Source organism: Siniperca chuatsi, linkage group LG24 (assembly GCF_020085105.1).
Source record: "Siniperca chuatsi isolate FFG_IHB_CAS linkage group LG24, ASM2008510v1, whole genome shotgun sequence".
Classification (NCBI taxonomy): domain Eukaryota; kingdom Metazoa; phylum Chordata; class Actinopteri; order Centrarchiformes; family Sinipercidae; genus Siniperca; species Siniperca chuatsi.
The window spans coordinates 9777694-9795436 of record NC_058065.1 but is presented as its reverse complement, the minus strand read 5'-3'; the positions used below and the strand labels follow the sequence as shown (position 1 = coordinate 9795436).

General features: G+C 40.3%; 3 protein-coding genes across 9 annotated transcripts in view; 2 read left to right on the top strand and 1 right to left on the bottom strand.

The window, feature by feature from the left end:
- The first annotated feature begins 191 nt into the window (after positions 1–191).
- fastkd2 (FAST kinase domains 2) lies at positions 192–6971 on the top strand. Of its 2 annotated transcripts, XM_044188038.1 has the most exons (12): positions 192–402; positions 736–1405; positions 1507–1610; positions 1826–1934; positions 2474–2597; positions 2865–3004; positions 3125–3297; positions 3919–4082; positions 4258–4494; positions 4702–4798; positions 6097–6211; positions 6691–6971. In XM_044188038.1, exons 2-12 carry the CDS (start codon positions 749–751, stop codon positions 6790–6792), a joined length of 2022 nt encoding a protein of 673 aa, XP_044043973.1. In that variant the 5' UTR covers positions 192–402; positions 736–748; the 3' UTR covers positions 6793–6971. The 2 variants fall into 2 exon arrangements, with proteins under 2 accessions (XP_044043973.1, XP_044043972.1); XM_044188037.1 differs by having other exon boundaries at positions 192–1405.
- Positions 6972–7930: 959 nt separating this feature from the next.
- Positions 7931–12432, bottom strand: si:dkey-1h24.6 (T-cell-specific surface glycoprotein CD28). Of its 2 annotated transcripts, XM_044188041.1 has the most exons (4): positions 11645–12424; positions 10023–10337; positions 9799–9935; positions 7931–8263 (listed from the first exon to the last, which is right to left on the bottom strand). In XM_044188041.1, the coding sequence occupies exons 1-4, from the start codon at positions 11727–11729 to the stop codon at positions 8150–8152; spliced, it is 651 nt and encodes a 216-aa protein (XP_044043976.1). In that variant the 5' UTR covers positions 11730–12424; the 3' UTR covers positions 7931–8149. The 2 variants fall into 2 exon arrangements, with proteins under 2 accessions (XP_044043976.1, XP_044043977.1); XM_044188042.1 differs by lacking the exon at positions 10023–10337 and having other exon boundaries at positions 11645–12432.
- Positions 12433–14117: 1685 nt separating this feature from the next.
- Positions 14118–17743, top strand: part of raph1b (Ras association (RalGDS/AF-6) and pleckstrin homology domains 1b) — a 38304-nt gene continuing 34678 nt past the window's right edge. For 3 of the 5 annotated variants that reach the window (XM_044188036.1, XM_044188035.1, XM_044188034.1), the window contains exon 1: positions 14126–14411. The gene's annotated coding sequence lies outside the window, so the exon portion shown is untranslated. Of the gene's footprint in view, positions 14412–17743 lie in introns of all 5 variants that reach the window. The other 2 variants (XM_044188032.1, XM_044188033.1) reach the window with 2 other exon arrangements.

Here is a 17743-nt window from a genome sequence, read left to right as displayed (position 1 = left end):
ATTTGAGTCCGTGTAGGAAACAACACAAATAAAAAATATCAAGACGTGTTAAGATGACTGTGAGACCTATGATTTAAAAAGGTCACAGGTTGTTTTTATTAACTGTAATAAATATTATACTTGAGACATTTTATATTCACAATAAACACTGTTTATTATATTTTGACACATACGTGGTGTACCAAGTTGACAGGGGGATTAAATATGGCAGCGCACATAGCAAGAAGCAGCGTGTGAGAATGCTCGATAACATGAATTGGACTATCTATTTGATTTCAGTGTAATGTAACTCTGCGTCTCTTCGCTAAACAGCCTTTTCTGCCAAATGTCACATGATCCAGCAAGTGCCATGTGTTACTTTGTGGACAATTGTTTGTATGTTTCTACGGTTAGAGTAATAAGGTAGGGGGCATCACTTAGCTAACCTTAGCTAATGTAAGCTAGCCAGTGTTTTCATAACTTGAAGGAGGTCTGTTGACCTTGTTGGCAGGTCGTTGTACGTTGTAATACATTATTTGTACTAACTACTTACATAATTTAACAGTCTATGCAGCCTAGAATGTAAAGTGGAAACAGTCGGATAATAATTGTTGCCATTACATTGATTCCATCTACATAAATTGCTGAATACCTGACGTCTTTGTTGTTAGTTGGTAGCTATTAGTTAGCTAGTGCTGAAATTAAGGACGCCATAGTGTCTTATTTCCATTTTCACCCTTTTTTGCGTCCCCTAAGTTATTAGAGAACAATGTCTGTCTGGATGACAGAGGAGGTCATGAGGTGGGGCCTGCGCTTTTGCAGCCGCAGGTCTCTATGGCAACAACGCAGTTTCCCGGTGACAACATCAATCAAAGACACATCTTTCCCTAGTCAACAGTTAGCACACATATGGGGCACAAGGCAAAGCCAGACATGCCTGGCTAGGAGTCTTGTCAGTTCAGTGAGGTTTTACTCACAGGATAGGATCCACAATGAGGACTTGGAAGAGAAGGAGCATCTCTCTTCTCCACTAGCACTAGAGTCTGCGCTGCCCGCTGAGAGCCAATCTGATGAGACCGCCTCAAGGCAGAGACAGAGGAGGTCCCCTTTCTTGGACCACCTGCGGCGCTGTGGCTCCCCATCAGACGTGTTAGACCTCACCTGTCAATACTCGCCCACAGTTCGACAGGTCAGCAACTCCCTTACCCACATGTGGTCCACCACTAAGAAGATGTCAGATGAGCAGCGGCGATATGAGCTGCAGCTGATGTTTGAGCATCCTGCATTTGACAGGCTACTGCAAAGGGCCATGAAGAGTGTGGGGCACATGCGCACTGAGGACATGGCTTATTCTCTCATAGGTATGGTCAAACTGGGTGTTCCCCAACGTAGCCGCGTGGTCCAGACTTTCCTCCGAACCTGCCAGGTAGGCATTGAAGGACTGTCAGTCGGCAACATGTTTTCATATTAGCAATATTTTTGTTTTGTTGTTTATCCAAATGAAATTAAATGATTGTTCACTTACAGGAGAAACTGAATGACTTTGATGAGAAGGGCCTATCCATCTTGGCCTCCTGTCTGGAACATATGGAGGGCAGCCCCAACGTTGCTGCACTTAAGGAGGGCATGAGGTCAGGATTTACAAATGATGCATATGGCTTAGCCAAAAATATAAGCATTAGTATTTTAGAATTGGTGCAGAAAATATCAACTTCCAGCCTCAGAGATATCCATGCATCATCTGACAAAATCATGGCCTTTCTTCATGTCCTAAATTACTATATAGATTTTTATCACTTCTTTTTCAGATCAATTTACATTGATGTTTATTGTGCTTATGTCCTAGGCTGGTAGTTGAGGCCCGTCTTCCTGGGATCAAGAATGTAATGGCTCTCCAGACCATGATGCGTCTGTTGGGGAAAGATGCCCCACTGGACCTCAAACGGAAACTAGAGGTTGGTTTATGAGTCTTGGTTTTGACCATATTAGGTATTCATATCCCTGTATATGTGATTCTAACATTATCTAGATTTATGATTGCCAACTCTTGTGCAGGCATATACTTGACTGCTCAACATTTTCACCACAGTTTACAGTCTGTACGGTGTCTAATCATTGCAGGATTTAATGCTTTTCATGTTTATTGATGATATTCTGATTGCTGGAAAACAGAGAATAAAAAAATGTTGGTGAATAACCAGCAAATATTTACTATACTAGTGTGCATTTAAACACACTTGATGAAAGCTCCAACCTTTTATCTGGTGCAATCTTGTATTTGCTTCTGTCCCAGTGCCCCTGTACTTCTGTCTCATCTATTCTGTAATTAAAATTTTTTAGAGACTACAAGTCAGTCAGTCTCACCATTTTCTTTCTCATTGTAACATTTCAGTATTTTTGAACCTTGTTGTATGACCAAAAATGACCTGCATTTTTTTACCTGTAGCTGAATTCATTCCACAATGACATTCATTCTGTACACTGCTTCCTCCAGGGAAAGGCTTTATCGATGACAGACCAGTTCAGCCTTCCCAACACCCAGTACATGATCTCCACTATGGCCACAATGGGCTTCTACTCCAAACCACTGCTGAACGTTTGCAGTAAGAAGATCAAAGGTAAAAACCTTTTCCACAAGATAAAATTGTTAAATATTTTAAATTGTAGACTAACTTAAAGGAAATGTATGGATTTCATAAGGGGTAATGATGTGGTCACAAAATTGGAAAAAAAATCTTTTGCATGTTTGCATGAGTGTGTGGTCATCCTGACTTGTCAGCACAGAATCAGTTGAAAGAGCCTGAAATATTATATTCTATAAAGACTTCTATTTTATAGCCTGATATCCCTCTTTGGTTCTTTTCCACATCTGTCCTCTCTGGTAGAAAACCTCCATGGAATCCCCTTCAACAGATTGTTTACAGTTCTGCAGTCCTGTAGGGAGCTGCACTACAGAGACTTAGATCTGCTCACTGACATTTCAGACTATGTCGCCTCTCTGATAGACATATGGACCAACAAACAGGTGCTGCAACAGACAACTGTTTTTTAACCTCTTTTGTTTAATGTTAAATATTCTTAATGTTACATATAGTTTAGCAAGAATCTAAAAGAAGCTAATGCTTTTTTCCTTGTCTCTGTTCAGTTGCTCCTCTTCCTGTCTGTGTTTGAGAACCTTGTCTTCTGTCCCGCTGCCTTAATGGAGGCATTTGCTGAGAAGGTGATCGACAATCCAGATGCTCTGACACTTAAAGACCTCCTCTGTGTCCTCAAGGTGTACTCCTCTTTGAACTATGATCTGCAGCACCAGAGACAACAGTAGGTCACTCACATGTCTCCATCTTTCAAATTTTGCTCATACACAGGCCCTTCATGCACAGGTTTGTGTACAGCTAACTCAGTAAAGATGCCATCCATTGTTTTTTGGCCTGCTGTTACTTATTACTTACTTAAGTTACATTCAACTTACTTGAGAGTTGCTAATTCTAAAAAATATACTCTCAAAACCAGGTCAGAGGATGTGTCATTTACCACATTAAAAATGCCAAGTTGCTGTTTGGTACAATCGATGAAATTTACAGAAAATAAAATATTGCGTCAAGGCCACATTTCCTGTTCTAATTTCAATCACTGCAGAAAATGGGTGCAACTGTCGTTTGTCAATTGTTGGTTTCGGAAAGTTACAAAATTCTGTCTTTATATCTAAACGTCTGGAAGTGACTGTGCTTCAGACTGTCAGAACAGCATTTCTGGAAGACTATATATTTGGCCTTTACCATCTGTAGAGGGCAGAAACTCTCAAACATAACAATTGACAAGACCACCATCATGACAGGCTAACAACCTTACAAGAGTTTTTTTCTCATTATCTTCAAACAGTATATTTTGCATAGGCATCCAGGCTTGATGTCTTTGTTGGGTTCCCTCTTGCTGTTCTAGGTTCCTGGATAGTCTCTGCCGGGCTTTGGACTCCTATCTGCCCAAGATGTCTGGGTTTGAGTTGTTAAAGGCTGTATACTATCTGTGTCTACTGGGCCACTTCCCCTCTGCACTACTGGAGCAACTCCTGCAGAGCAGGACCCTGGAGCAGTTTAACATTACAGGTAAGACAGTGGTCTCATTCACACATGCACAGTCTGGCCAGTCTAGTCTCTCTTTTTCTGGCTTGTAACTTCTTATTCTCCTCTTTTTTTTTTTGTCTGGCGCTTCTCTTTATTTTCTATTTCGCACTTGGGTTTGTGAAGTTTATCCATCTGAACTTCCTCTGTTTCTCTTCAGCACCCAAGTTTCTCCATGGCCAGGAGAGAATGTTTCAGACAGTGAACTTGTGCCTCCGTCTTGACCATCCTCCGCTCCTTCAGCCCCTGTCTGTTCCCCCATCTCTCCTTGGAGACCCTGCCCCCAGCAGTCCATCAGCCAACCCGTGGCTCTCACAGGGCCTGCAGAGTGTGTTGGGGGACCAGGCAGACACGATGCTACAGGAAATGGTGGTGGTGGAGGACTTCTACTTAATAGGTAAAGACAGTAAGAGCCACAAGTGAAGATAAGCAGACTAATCATTTTCTATTCCTGTTATAGAATTGATGATTACTCTAGTATGAGTTTATTGTGTCTGCATTTTGCTCTTTAACTTCAAGAAAATGACTACAGAACACAATTTCAGCTAATTTTGAAACTGTGATACTAGCAAGCGCCTGCGTTTGTGTGTGTGTTGACTCTCAGATGGTGTGATAACCAAACCTCTGCCAAACCAAAGCTCTGTGACGGAAGCGAGTAGTTGTGTAGGAGACGAGTGTTCTCCAGCAGAGAGCAGTCAAAGGTAAGACATCAACATCAGTTTGCAGCCGATAACATCACCAGACTCAATCTTGAACAATTCTGCAGTGGTATTTTACTTCAACGTTTTGTTTTTGATTTAATGTGCTTATGTCATGTTTAGTGAAGTTGGATGATGTGAAAGCAGGTGGAGAGCATGTTTGGCCTTGCTGATCTGACAGCATTGATGCGAGCCATAATCGTGTACATCAAACATCTAATTACACAACTTTGCATGGAACAAAGCGCATATAGTCTACATTTCGACCCAAGACACTCAATATATAAAGAGCTCCTTAAAATAGTGCTCTAAATGCCAGACTACTTTTTACTTATATTTAACACCACAAATGCTACAGAGTTTAAATCCCAGTTTGAACTAATTTAAAGGTTTGATATAGGAAAATCAAATATATTCAGTCACTTGCTTTTACTGAGCAACAAGGTCGTAAACCACTTTAGACATGGTTGAAAATTCTGTGTTAAGAAAACTTAATCATAAGAAGAAACTCAACAGATTTTGTGGGGGGAAAAAAAGAAATTAGAAAAGTTTATCCAGCTACTCTAAATAATAAACTTTTACACAAGTTTTAAATTTTCATAAAGTTGTGTAGTGTACATTTAGTTTATTAACAACTGTTTAAATAGTTTGGATATAGCTTTGCATTTAGTGTTTTTACTGTTTTGTGCACATCTGTACTTTTTATGCGTCTTCTTTGTGCCTTTTTTATATGCATTTTTGTTCAACTCTACGCATGTCGAGAGTCTCCTAAGTAGTCATTTCATTTCTCACTACTTTTTTTTGTCTGGGTTTTCTAAGTTGTTTGGTTTTAAATCAGTCATTAACGGCTTTAACTAAATAGATTTCTCTTGCGTCTGCTGGTGCATTTTACCTGTGCAAATTCAACCAAATGGTTCTGATGGATGTACAATGTTCAGAAAAATTATTAGAAATAATTATTTATTGTTTGTATTGCACAACCCATCTTCTGAACTTCTATCATTATGCATAAAAAAGTAAAATTTTGGAATTTAAACTAATTTTAAAGATGAATTAAAATACAGTACAGTAACTGACAAAAGAACTAATGAAAAATCCAAAACTTTAATAACCCTACTGAGTGAAGATCTGTAGTTTAGCAGTGCTCCAAGCACAACACTGTCTCAGTGAAAAGAAAGCCACAGTCTGCTCTGTTTTTCAGGTTTCAGAGTTTTGCCTCCCAGTGATGTTTTTATAACCAAACCTCCACATTCAAATTCCAACCTTTTTAAAGCTGAGAAACCCTTCTCTTGATGTCCTAGAATTGCAGTCATTTGCGCACCACACTCTGGTTTTTGCTATGGTACGTCCAATCCCCGTGGTCCTCTGGCTGTCAAGACTCGCCACCTGGAGATCCTGGGATATAACCCTGTCTTGGTGAGACTCAGAGATGATCCAGTTTGAGTTTGGCTCTTCTTTATCTACGGATCCAATAGTTACTGATACTTTACCAAGTGTTCTAATAATATTTCTACATTTAAAAGCTTTTCTCAAATGCTAAAGTTGTTGAGTATTAAAATCCTCATATCTGGAAGGGGAAAAGTTACAAGTTTGTTGTAGCCCCCTACATGTAGCTGCCTGCGTAGCTGCCTGCGTTCAGCCACATGTTCCTTTCAGATATGAGTGTTACATTTACTGTCCAAAATGTCAGCTGGAATGAAAAATGCTAACACTAATTTCCTCTGAACCTTGGTCTATAGTTCTAAATATTATGTTCCTCCATGACAGTAGCTTACTGACGTTTAGTAAAATGCTTCTTCAGATAACAAATTATACTACCACACATGGAAGAAGTATCAATGTTGAGTGCATCTTAGTGAGAGCGAGATTAACATTGTCCAAATTCTGTTCTCCAGGTAACGGAGCAGGAGCTGCAGTCTGTGTCTGAGGAGAAGAGGACCGAGTTTCTCAGGGCGCGGATTTTTCCAGAACACCACAGATCAGACACACAGCCCTAAAATGGAGCAACTGGGATCTTGAGGACAGATGTCAATGTTAAATTGATGCCAAGAACCATACGTGGTTCAGTAGTCTCAACCTGTGCAATCATCATGAACACACAGATTTTGTTTTGCTATTCAAAGCTTTGTAAACAATTAAGAAGGAATAAATATATTAAAGTATTTAAATAAATGTGGTCCCTGGAGAAATTGAGCTTAAAAACCATTGTGGTACAAATGAAGGGCCATTTATCCTTTACAGTGTTAATTTTTTTTAACCTCTACATAGAGTAAGAAAGTACAAGTGGACATAGTTTGCATGGCGTGAACGTGGGAATAACAGCTTGAATAATAGTTGAATCAGTTGTTTATGCAAGATTTAAAAAGCCAAACTCTGATGAAGGCAAAGGCTAAAATATTTAAGTGCCTATCATGCAATAAAACTTAATCGGAGGAGTGACTGTGGGGGAAGGAAAAAATCTTTTATCAAAAGCAGCTGTTTTTAATCAACCATCAAAGTCCCAAAATAGCTTAAAAACCTAACAGAAAAAATATGTTACGCTTGCTGATGCTTGTAGTAGTTGATGAGTAAGACCATGCTGCTGAATGAAACCAATAAAACCAGTGTGCGCTTGCAATAACTGTACAGAAACTGCAAGGTGAGCAAGGTAAAAGGTAGAGTCCCTTTGAAGCAGCCACATCTGCAGAAAGCATGAGGGAGGAAAAAAGTTGAGGGAGGAAGACAGGAAATTGTGCAGATTGTTATTGTTTGAAGTGTGCCTCTCCCTGTTGTACATCTGGTTCTCATCGACCTCAGTGATGTTAACTCTCCGAGAACACATTCCGATTTCTTAGAAATAAGAGCGTGCAAACTGGGACTTGTGATGTTAATCAGTCGCTTGATATTTCGATTTTTGACATCATGCTTTATAGAGGCCTGTAATGGCTTTTGTTCATTTTTGAAATTGTGGTCACTGATCCACATTATGTCACAAAGATTTACACGCTGAATGAACCCCCTTTAAATGTGGTTAAATCCCCTCATTCAGACACCAACTTCTGTTTCGACCACAAAGATAGGGGTTCCTGCTACATATCTGTGTGTGAGTGTGACAGGCAGAGACTGAGTGTAACAGGAAGTGAGCAAAGCCAAAACTGTTATGTACGTTGTTTTATACAGCCACAAATTTAAGAAACTGCTACTTTCGCTGTGCAGACACAAAACAACTACTGCTGACAACAAAATGACCTTAACAAAACCTCATTCACAATAATGTTATTTTCACGGCTAACTGCTACAATGACACCCCTATGTTTACTGTATAACTAAACTAATGGGGGTAGCTGTGCAAATGGTCAGAAGATGCGTGGGTAGTCAGAAGTGTCGTGGTATAGGTGTTTGAACCCCTCTTTTCTTCTTGCGGTCCCTGGGTGCTCTGGGTTTGGTGTTCATGTAGTCACTCTGGGAATCTGTCCTCCTCAACTTCACCTGTAAGACACGAGAAGACCGTTGAACAACCGCGTCATGCCTGTGAAGGTTCACGCACAATATGATGCGTGAGCGGCGCAAGGGCTGTGCCTATCATTGAGGACATAGAACTAAATCAGGGTTAGTGAATAACACTTTTTTTAACACGTTTTTCAGCATAAAACATTACGTTTGTACTTACGTGTACGCGTTACAGTCAGTCGATAACTTATTTTAAGAAGTCGGTCAAAATTTTAAACTTATTCTTAACTTATTAATTTAGGTAACAAAAAAATGTCGATGTTTAAGGTCTAGCGTTAAAGTTGGTTAATTGAGTCGCAGCTAACAAGAATATTGCGTCCAGGTGCAATCTGCATAGAGGACACCTGCAACACTAAATGTGTGCATTCCTTTACACTTAGTGTGTGCAGTGTGTTGCACAGAGAGCGAAGAGCTGGCTCCAGTCCGGGGGATCGGTTCTTCAAAATTTGAATATGTTTTCATTTTTGATTGAGGGCAACTTCCTGGTGAAAACCTGCAAATATTTGACGTGGCGTGCTCATTTCCTTTGAAGCTCAACACACTGATGTTAGACCTGAGGAACAGGTTCAGTCTGGCCTTCATTTTTATTTTTGGCCAAGTACTGTTGGAAGTGGGCATGTGTGCACAGATGATGGTATAAATACGATCCGTTGTTAAAATAAACTATTTGGATATAAAGAGTTTCGTAATAAACAGTCTGATCATAAATACTGGAGTTGCTATTTATTCTGACTTAAGTGAAATTAATTACTAATACTCAAAGAAATTAAGGTAACAATTTGCATGGACATTTTTGAGTAGGATGGAAGTCAAAGATGATTTATCACCACAACTTTTGAATTAATATTAAGTTGGTTCAAGCTTTTAGAGTTCAAAGTGAATCATGTTTGTACTAAACAAACTTTTTTTTCAAGTTGAGCCACTGTAGTCTTTTTTTTAGAGTGCACAGAGTCATGTCCTCTGGATTTTGTGTGGGGGGGTTCTTTCTGGGAATTTGGGGACCTGAAGCTGTAGCTCACATTTAATCATTTAAAAGTTATACATGGTGGGATTTTTAAAGGCAGATGACAACATTTTTTAGATTTGGCTGACTCTTTTTGGGCCTAGAAAAATTAATAAATACATAATTAAAAATAAATACAACAATTTTCCCCAAACAGATTTTAACTCCTTTCAGCTCTTAGAGAACAGTTTTTAGAGCATCTTGGTGGAAAATTGGGACATACAATGGTTTTTTGAATGAATTAAAAACAAATAAAAATGAGAAAACAAAGCAGTCCAATGAACTGGAAAATAACATACAATAAAATACATTTCACAAAGCTTCTTTTGCATTATACATTGGTTAAAAGATACAATGGTTTCCCAGGGTTGAATACTTTTTCCTACGACCAAAGGGTCAAAGAATTTGCTCAGAATGACTGTTTCTGTGTCACATAAATATTGTATGTGCTTCTATATATAAGTTTCAAACTCTACTTTTTCCTGGGGAATGTGGTTGAGGAAAATCTTACCCAGTTGATGAAGGCGATGATGGTGACAATTATGCTGTAGATGATGATGAGAAGAACCACCAGAATCCAAATCCAGGGAAAAACACTGTTTTGATCTCTAGAATCACTGCAGTCTTTATTGTGTTTGCATTGGTGTCCTGGAAGAAACATATTTAGAGAATTATTCAGATACAGATGTGCCTGGTGTTTGTTTTAAAACCTTATCACCTCTTAGGAATATTTACCTTCTACAAGTACCAGGATCCCCAAAGGATTTCGTTCTGTGATATAGGGAGGAGGGAACATGACTATGCCCTCACATCTGTAGATACCATGGAAACTGGCATTCACTCCAATGAGCCTGAAACTGACATTATTTACTTGGTTTTCATGCAGTTCCACTGCTTCAGAGTTTGATGCATTTTTTTCTTGAGTCTTTGAATGGTTGTAAATCACTTTTTGGTCCTTAAGGAGGTTAAATGCCATGTCTTCACCATCCAAATTTGGGCAGGGCACAGTCACATTGCCTCCAGCAGGTACACAGACAGGTTTCAGGTGGTCTGGAGAGAAAAAATGTGATAGGGTGCAATTTTATTTTGATTTCTGATTAGAGGTGTCTCACAGTATAATGTAACATCTCTGATTCATGAAGTAAGGCTCGCAAAAATACTTAAGAACACATTAAAAGGGGCGCCCTGGTAGCTCACCTGGTAGAGCGCGCACCATTAAGGCTGAGTCTTTAGCGCAGCGGCCCGGGCCCGGGTTCAGTTCTAACCCGGAGCCCTTTGCTGCCCAATAAAGGCAAAATGCCAAAACACAACAAAAGTATCACACACATTGAAACTTTGAAAAAGAGAAACAGTGTGCAATGCAGAGAGCAGAAGTAGCCCAGCATTGTGTTTGTTGTTGCAGTAAACCGTGTAAGGATGCCTGTGTCTTTGTCTGTAACCAACCTTTGCAAAGGAAATGGCTTCTTTCAGCTACAACTCCTGCAAAGATTGATTTATTTGCATTTAATTCCCCTGACTGATATTCAAGCTTTGAAACTCATCATTTCACAGCAACTCCACCCCCACGTGGAATTTATTCAATAACAGCACATTTACCTCTTTTAACCTGCCTCACATTTCACATGAAGAACATTTAGTATGCCGAGTATGGCGTATTTGAGTCAGACGCTGACTGACTCGGCTGACTCAAGTATGCCACTCACAAGGTTGTGGTTTATGTAATGTAGTGCTATTTGATGCATGGATTAGTGTTGAAATCAATGCCTTCTGCACTCTACATAAACAGTAATTATCCTAGAGTTGAGGCACTATACAGTTTACTGATACATGCTGGTTCACACAACGTGTCTCTCCACTCACAAATACACATATTCAGCCAGCATTAGGAGACTTTAAGGTTCATTGTAAGTACTAATCAACAGATAAACAACCAATAACTGAGGATATATTCACTATAAGTTACAGAGGAACACACTCCTGTTCCTTGCAACTCAACTTTCCACGTTTTATGTACCTAAACTTAGCCAAAGCTGTCAGCCTGAGAGTAGTTACAATACCTAGCCTGAATATCTAATGATACCACTGCTGCAATTTAACAGTCAACCTTCTAAATACATTGATACTAAGTTTTACTACACTACTTATGAGGGTGCTGCTAACCTCAGTGTTTACACACGAAACCCACTGGCCCACTCTAACCACATATGCACACTAAAGTGTTGTTAAGTAAAGTTAGTTAAAATAATAGTAATTTCTAGCAAATTACTAGTATTCTTAGTGATAACTACTACCTGAATACCAATCACTATAAGCATATGAATAGAAATGTATGTGTTGCAATAAAGTCTACAATTTACCTTTGCAGGTGCAGGTTCCCTGCGACTGAGCAGCATGAGATAATCTGTAGCCCATGAAGATCATGAACATCCAGCAAGCACTCATCTTGATCTTTTGCACCGAGAGTGTGAACTTGCCTCAAGCAGAATGATGTTCTTGAGGCTTTCCCTCATCACCTAAAACTTCAAGCTCCTCCAAAAAACTACATTAACTTGTATACTGCAGAGAAATCTGATCTGGTAATCTGATATCAACCCTGGTTCCATGCACGCGTTCCTTCGACTGTAATGCATCATATCCTCATTCTGCCTCTGATTGAAGCACTCCCACGGTGCTGCAGTGACTGAACCTCACACAGAGCTTCTTCTCACTTCTCTAAGGGAAAACATCCTGTGGCAGAAACGCCTCCTCTTCTGAAGTTTCCGCTCTCTCCCAGAGTATGTGACCTTTGGTGCCCCAAGATTTATTATTATTAAATTTGTTTTTAACATTAGCCCCGGGCTGGAATCGAACCCCGGCTGCTGCAGTAAGGACTCAGCCTTAGGCCCTGTTTACACCTGGCATTAACATGCGTGGACAGTTCTAAGTACAGGTGTGAATGCACCCAAGACGCATTCATATCCTGATGGCCAGATAGCATTATTTGTTGCTAAAGTAACCGCCATAGACTGGTAACCGCTAACTGCTGCTGACTGTACTGCCGTTAGCTAGTTAGCAAAGTTAGCCGTGCAGCTAGCAGTCCCACATGCAAGCTAGACTTATACAAAACATCCACCTTTTACTACCTAATTTGAACATTTTAAAGCACCTGATTACCTGTAAGTACTTATTAATACCTTTACCAGACTAAAAAAACCTTTTGCATGAAAGTACAGATGTTGGTCATACTAGCAAGACTGCAAAGTTGTTAAAAAGCTATAATACTAACATGCAATGCAAGATATATTAGAGAAATACTTGAGTTGTATGTGTCCAAGCAGTATGAGAAGAATAATGTTGCAGCCACAGTTGGAGTTGGAGTGAGTGACCTAAAGAGCAATGATCCAGTGTAGCATGTGGAAAGGTTTACTGATCACAATGAGAAGCACCACCAAACAGATATGCAACAGGTTTGAACTGACATGTGTGACTGCCAAAGTGTCATTACCTCACAAAAAGACAGGAAACCCAAAGGCTGACTGGCAGAGAGACTATGTCTAGGAGAAGTAAACAAGAAAATTGTCTCTATACTCTGAGTCATTGACTAAGACACATGTACAGTGTCAATGAGGAAAAAAACACTGTGTTTGTGCTGTGTAGCAATACCAGCAATACAAGAAGGTAATTCCCTTCCATGGTGTTGTATCAAGACACAAGTTTTGAATATTTGATTGATTTAAAAACCCATGTAGATAGCTACAAAATGGGGTTGAGTTGAAAGTGCAATAGCTTTCTTGGTCCACTAGATGACAACAAAGCATTTTATTTTGATCCGTATGTTGAGAACAGTTTTTTTACTGCCTTAAACTAGGAAAAAAGCTAAAATCTTTTTTTAATTGCACCAAAATTTCCCTTGCTTCATTCCCTTTTCCTGTTTTATACACCTGCCTAGAGCAGGGATAAGAGACCATAAAAGGGTAGAAAATGTTTATTTTCTGTGGCAACACATGGTGACAGATTCATGGGATTGTGAAGTGGGGATTAAAGCATTTGTAAAATGTTGTCTGTAATTCTAACTCAGAAAATGGATGAGGGGGGTTAATAATGCCATGTGTCCATATGGATAACACGCAATAATCTCCTAATCTGGAACAAGTCCCTTTTGTATGGTGGTGGTGGTGGCTTCGGGTGAGCATCAGCAAGAACCCATGCAGCGCTCCAGTGTGGTTAAATGGGTCTGCTTCACTAACTGTAGCTGTAATATTAACATATTTTACCCGTTTTTAAAAAAAAAAAAATCTTTTTATCTTGCAAAGCATGTTTGAGTACAATAAAAAGAGCAATATAAATTGATTTTATTAGTAGTAGTATTGGGTTTATTATTATTGTTATTATCATCATTGCTACTATTATTATTATTATTATTATTATTATTATTATTATTATTATCTACTACCACTGACTAGAGGGAATAGCTACTGGATGCCGATGCTGCCTTCAATGTTACTCTAAAACTCCGACTTTCTACGTTATAATCTGTAAAATAAAAATTCCTCATTCCGGTGCTTTTGAGATGGCCCAGTAGACCCTGAAAAGCCAGTATTTGTCATCTGTTTATGTTAGAAAATAAGGAGCGCAGAATGACTTCGCATTAAAGCGGCAGGATGAAGAGCGGTCATATAGTCTAATTAGCGTTTTCACCAATTAATCGGCAGAAAACTGCGCAAAAATGTGTCAATTGGTCAACTAGGGTAACACCGCAATTTGTCTCTTTTTCAGTAATATCTGCCATTTAGCCAGGTTATTCCTCTTTTCTGCGACTAACTCTAATATAAGATTTTCCCGACAGGCAATGAAGGCAGCGTAGGGTTCTGGGCTGGACAGGAAACGACGGAGACGCGCAGCGTGTCTCCTCAGCAGCTCCGGGAGAGAAGAATGGGAAAAGGGAATGGGACTGTATATGTAGACGAGGCAATTCGTAAAAACATGAGGACAGCAGCCAGTTTTTAACTAGATTCCTCTTTAAAACCGATAATTGCACATATTGTATCAGGAGTTTTTCTTATTTTTTCCCTGAGGAGAGGGATATTTGCTCCCACTGGAGAACATAGCAGAGGAGAGGAACGTCTTTGTGAATCCCTTTTGACAGTAAGTGGATTTTTCTTTACTATTCCGGCATGTTTAAATTTTGTAACGCCTTTTTTTTCTAGTGTTTCAATAAGCATAGTCAGAGACTAAAAATGTCAATTATAAATAAATGTCAGTTTATTATGCCATGCACTGGCAGCCCATCCTTGATCGTGTCATCTGGAAAGGAGACAGAGGAGTAGCTATACTGTTTGTTTAACCTGCTTCTTAAAGACAAGGCCAATAGGTGTTAAGAAACAAGCCACTGTGAATGTGTTGTTGCCTGTAAGAGAAAGTGTGTGTGTTGTGGCTGGCTGTTTGAATGGGGGTTTGTGTGCCCCTATGCGGCCATTGAACAATCCCTTTCTTGGGGGAGAACGGGCGTGCAGCGTTTGTGCCGACTTGGAAAAGAGCCGCAGCTTTCATGGGAGAGGCAATTGAACATGAGCCTATTGTTGTATTGTATTTGTTAGTTATGTCGCTAAAGCCAAGCCCTCGGACTCGTGGTCGGCTGGAGGTATTTTCAGCCTAATTTTCCTCCCCTGCATCTAACTGAACAGAAGGGAGATGTGTAGTCTCCACCCTGTTCAGCGGGAGAAGGCTATCTGCTTAATGGCCGATGGTTTTGTCGCGCTAATGTTTGTATCTTACTGGTGGGTTTTTTGAAATACCACATTTCATGTCTACAAAAACCTGTAAGATAAGTGGTAATGTATGTTAGTGTGGCTGGGTGGAGTTCATCATTAGCTACCTCCTTCACTGCAGCTCGTGAACACTGTTTTAATTCCCTTTGTTGGATGACGCCGCCGGTCGCAGATTGGATAACATGTAACCAGTTTGACCAGTGGCTTTCTCCAGTTTAATGCTAGCATCCACTTTAGTCAGAAAAATAACTATGCAGTGTTTATAGCTTTTTTATTTGTTCAGAAAACGTGTAAAAGTAAAATCTCAAACACATACTGTGTTCATACTTAACTAGAGGTTCCCAAATAACCAAACGACTGTAAATGATCCTCTACACTGAAGTCAAGTCTTAGCCTCAGACTTTGCCTGCATTCAGGCATTAACACTGGAAAGATAATGACCCTTCATTGACAGTGGGGTTCAAAGGTCATTTTTCTAGAGGGGTTGCACACCATTCCTCTCTCTCTCTGGCTAGCTACCATATAGGCCGAGGCAGTGTTTCATCCAGTATATGTTCCCTGTGTGTGTGTGTGTGTGTGTGTGTTATTTACACTACCAAGGCCATGCGAGGACAGCTTTTTAACTGTATCTCTTCCATTCAGGGGTGAATACACAAAACAAACTGTATTTGCTCACAAAAAAAGGCCTCTAAGAAGCCACTTGGCCCAGCCTTTATTCCCCACAGTGGCATTATAATAGACTGTCTGTGTCCTTAGGGCAAGCTTGATTTGCATCCACAAAGCACTAGACTAGAAGCACATGGGCATTGAGACAGTGCAGCAACAATGCAACCCATTCGCTTACAGTGCAGTTAATGGGTTGAAAATAACTTCTGGCCTTCTGGTCACTTCCCCTCAGGCAGATGCCTTTAAGCTTGTCATGTGTTTTTGCGAGAGGAAAATAGCAGGAGTTTGGAGTCAGATTTCACTTGCCGTCTGATCGGAGACACAGAAGAGGACAGAAAATGAGTGATGCCACAAGCATCGCTCGTTTCCTGTGCTGTGTCCCATTATGAATGTGTTTCTTAAGAACTTAATTATCAACTGGTTATATAAAATTGGAGGGTTTGAGAATATTTGCTCAGTTTTTGATGTTAGACGCAACTTTGTTGGGCTTATTTTAGGCCTGTGGCTGAATTCCAACAGGATTATTGTCGCCATAGTTGTAGCAATATCACATCATTTAAGTTCAACAAGTGCCTGTTTGATTTAGTATTATTATTCATATCAAATTTATATGCCAAGAGCAAGATTTTGTTGTGATGGAATTGATGCAAACACACAAACAACTTAAAAAGAAACCGTGGACATGCACCTCACGTAATAGGATCATACAAGACATTTACTCAGTAGACTTAATAGTCCTGAAGTCATTGCATTCAGGCAGTATGGTATACAGCTCAGTCATAAAAAGCTCAGTCATGGATTAAATTTCCAGCCACAGAGGTAAAACATATGTTAGAAGAGAGCATGTCATTTCACTGCCCCTCTTTAAAAGCACATGTAAGGAATTTTTCACTGTCAGCTTTCTTTCTGGAGGCTATTGAAAAGAGAGCCGAGGGAGAGAGGGTATATATTTTGGAAGAAACATCAGCTCAAAATACATAACCAGAAACATGGTTTTCTCATTCACCCACTCTGTCTTGTTTTGCCAAAAGAAGGGAAGAAAAAAAAACCTTCTGCTCTTCTCCCTCCATCCCTCTACTCCTCTTTCATCCCTTTTTTTGTATGCTTGATTTCCTTGGGATGTAGTTGATTAGATGAGAAAAACAGTTGTCAAAGAAATTTTGGGCTTGCGGAATGATCCTCAGAGACCGTGTGCGTTAGAGCTTTGAAAGCTATTCTTGGTTTGTGTGTGTTAGCATCTCCTGCGTGCTGGTCTGTCCGTCTGTCAGCACTTCACTGGCTCTGTTGTGCGAGTTGCAAGGGCCATGTCTGTCCTCCGCCCATCCATCCACCCATGTCCCTGGGCATTAGACTTTTCTGCACAAAAGCTCCAGAGACGAGGCTGGGGGTGGCAATGGTGGTTGGTGTAAGTTTACCCCGGTTATGTTACAGCCCGGGGGTTGGGGAGGATGGCACTTCAAACGCAGCCTTCACCCCACCTGATGGAGAGCCGGAGGGGTGAGTGTAGCCTGATAGTTCCACTGATAGGAGGTACCTTGGCTTGGGTTGGAGAACAAACTAGAAAAGGCCACCAGCTGCATCAGGGCCCAGCTCCTTAATGCCAAACAAGATTCCACATTATGGGTGTGTTGTGTGTGTGTGTGAGTGAAAGTGTCTATGTGTCATTCCACCTGGGTGTGTCCCCCCTCTTGTCACAGGCACGTGGTCCCACCCTCTATAGGGCCTTGTTCTGGTAACATTTTGCTGACCTTTGGTGGCAGCTGCCCCTGCCATTTGGAAACAATGACAAATGGCTAACCAACCCGCCTGTAGCCTGCAAAACCTCTTCTGTTCCAGATAGAGAGTTTCTCTTCCTGTTGGCCTTTTCATACATACTGAGCAACTTATATCCTCTACGGCAGGAAATCAATTGTTTGAGATCTACATGCAGGCTTTTGTTTTGTGATGATTGATTTCTGTTCGTTGGCAAGTAAGGATAAGGTGGTGGAGCCGGTAAAAAAACATGCCCTTTCACTCTTATGCCTCAGTTTCTCTATTGGTTTT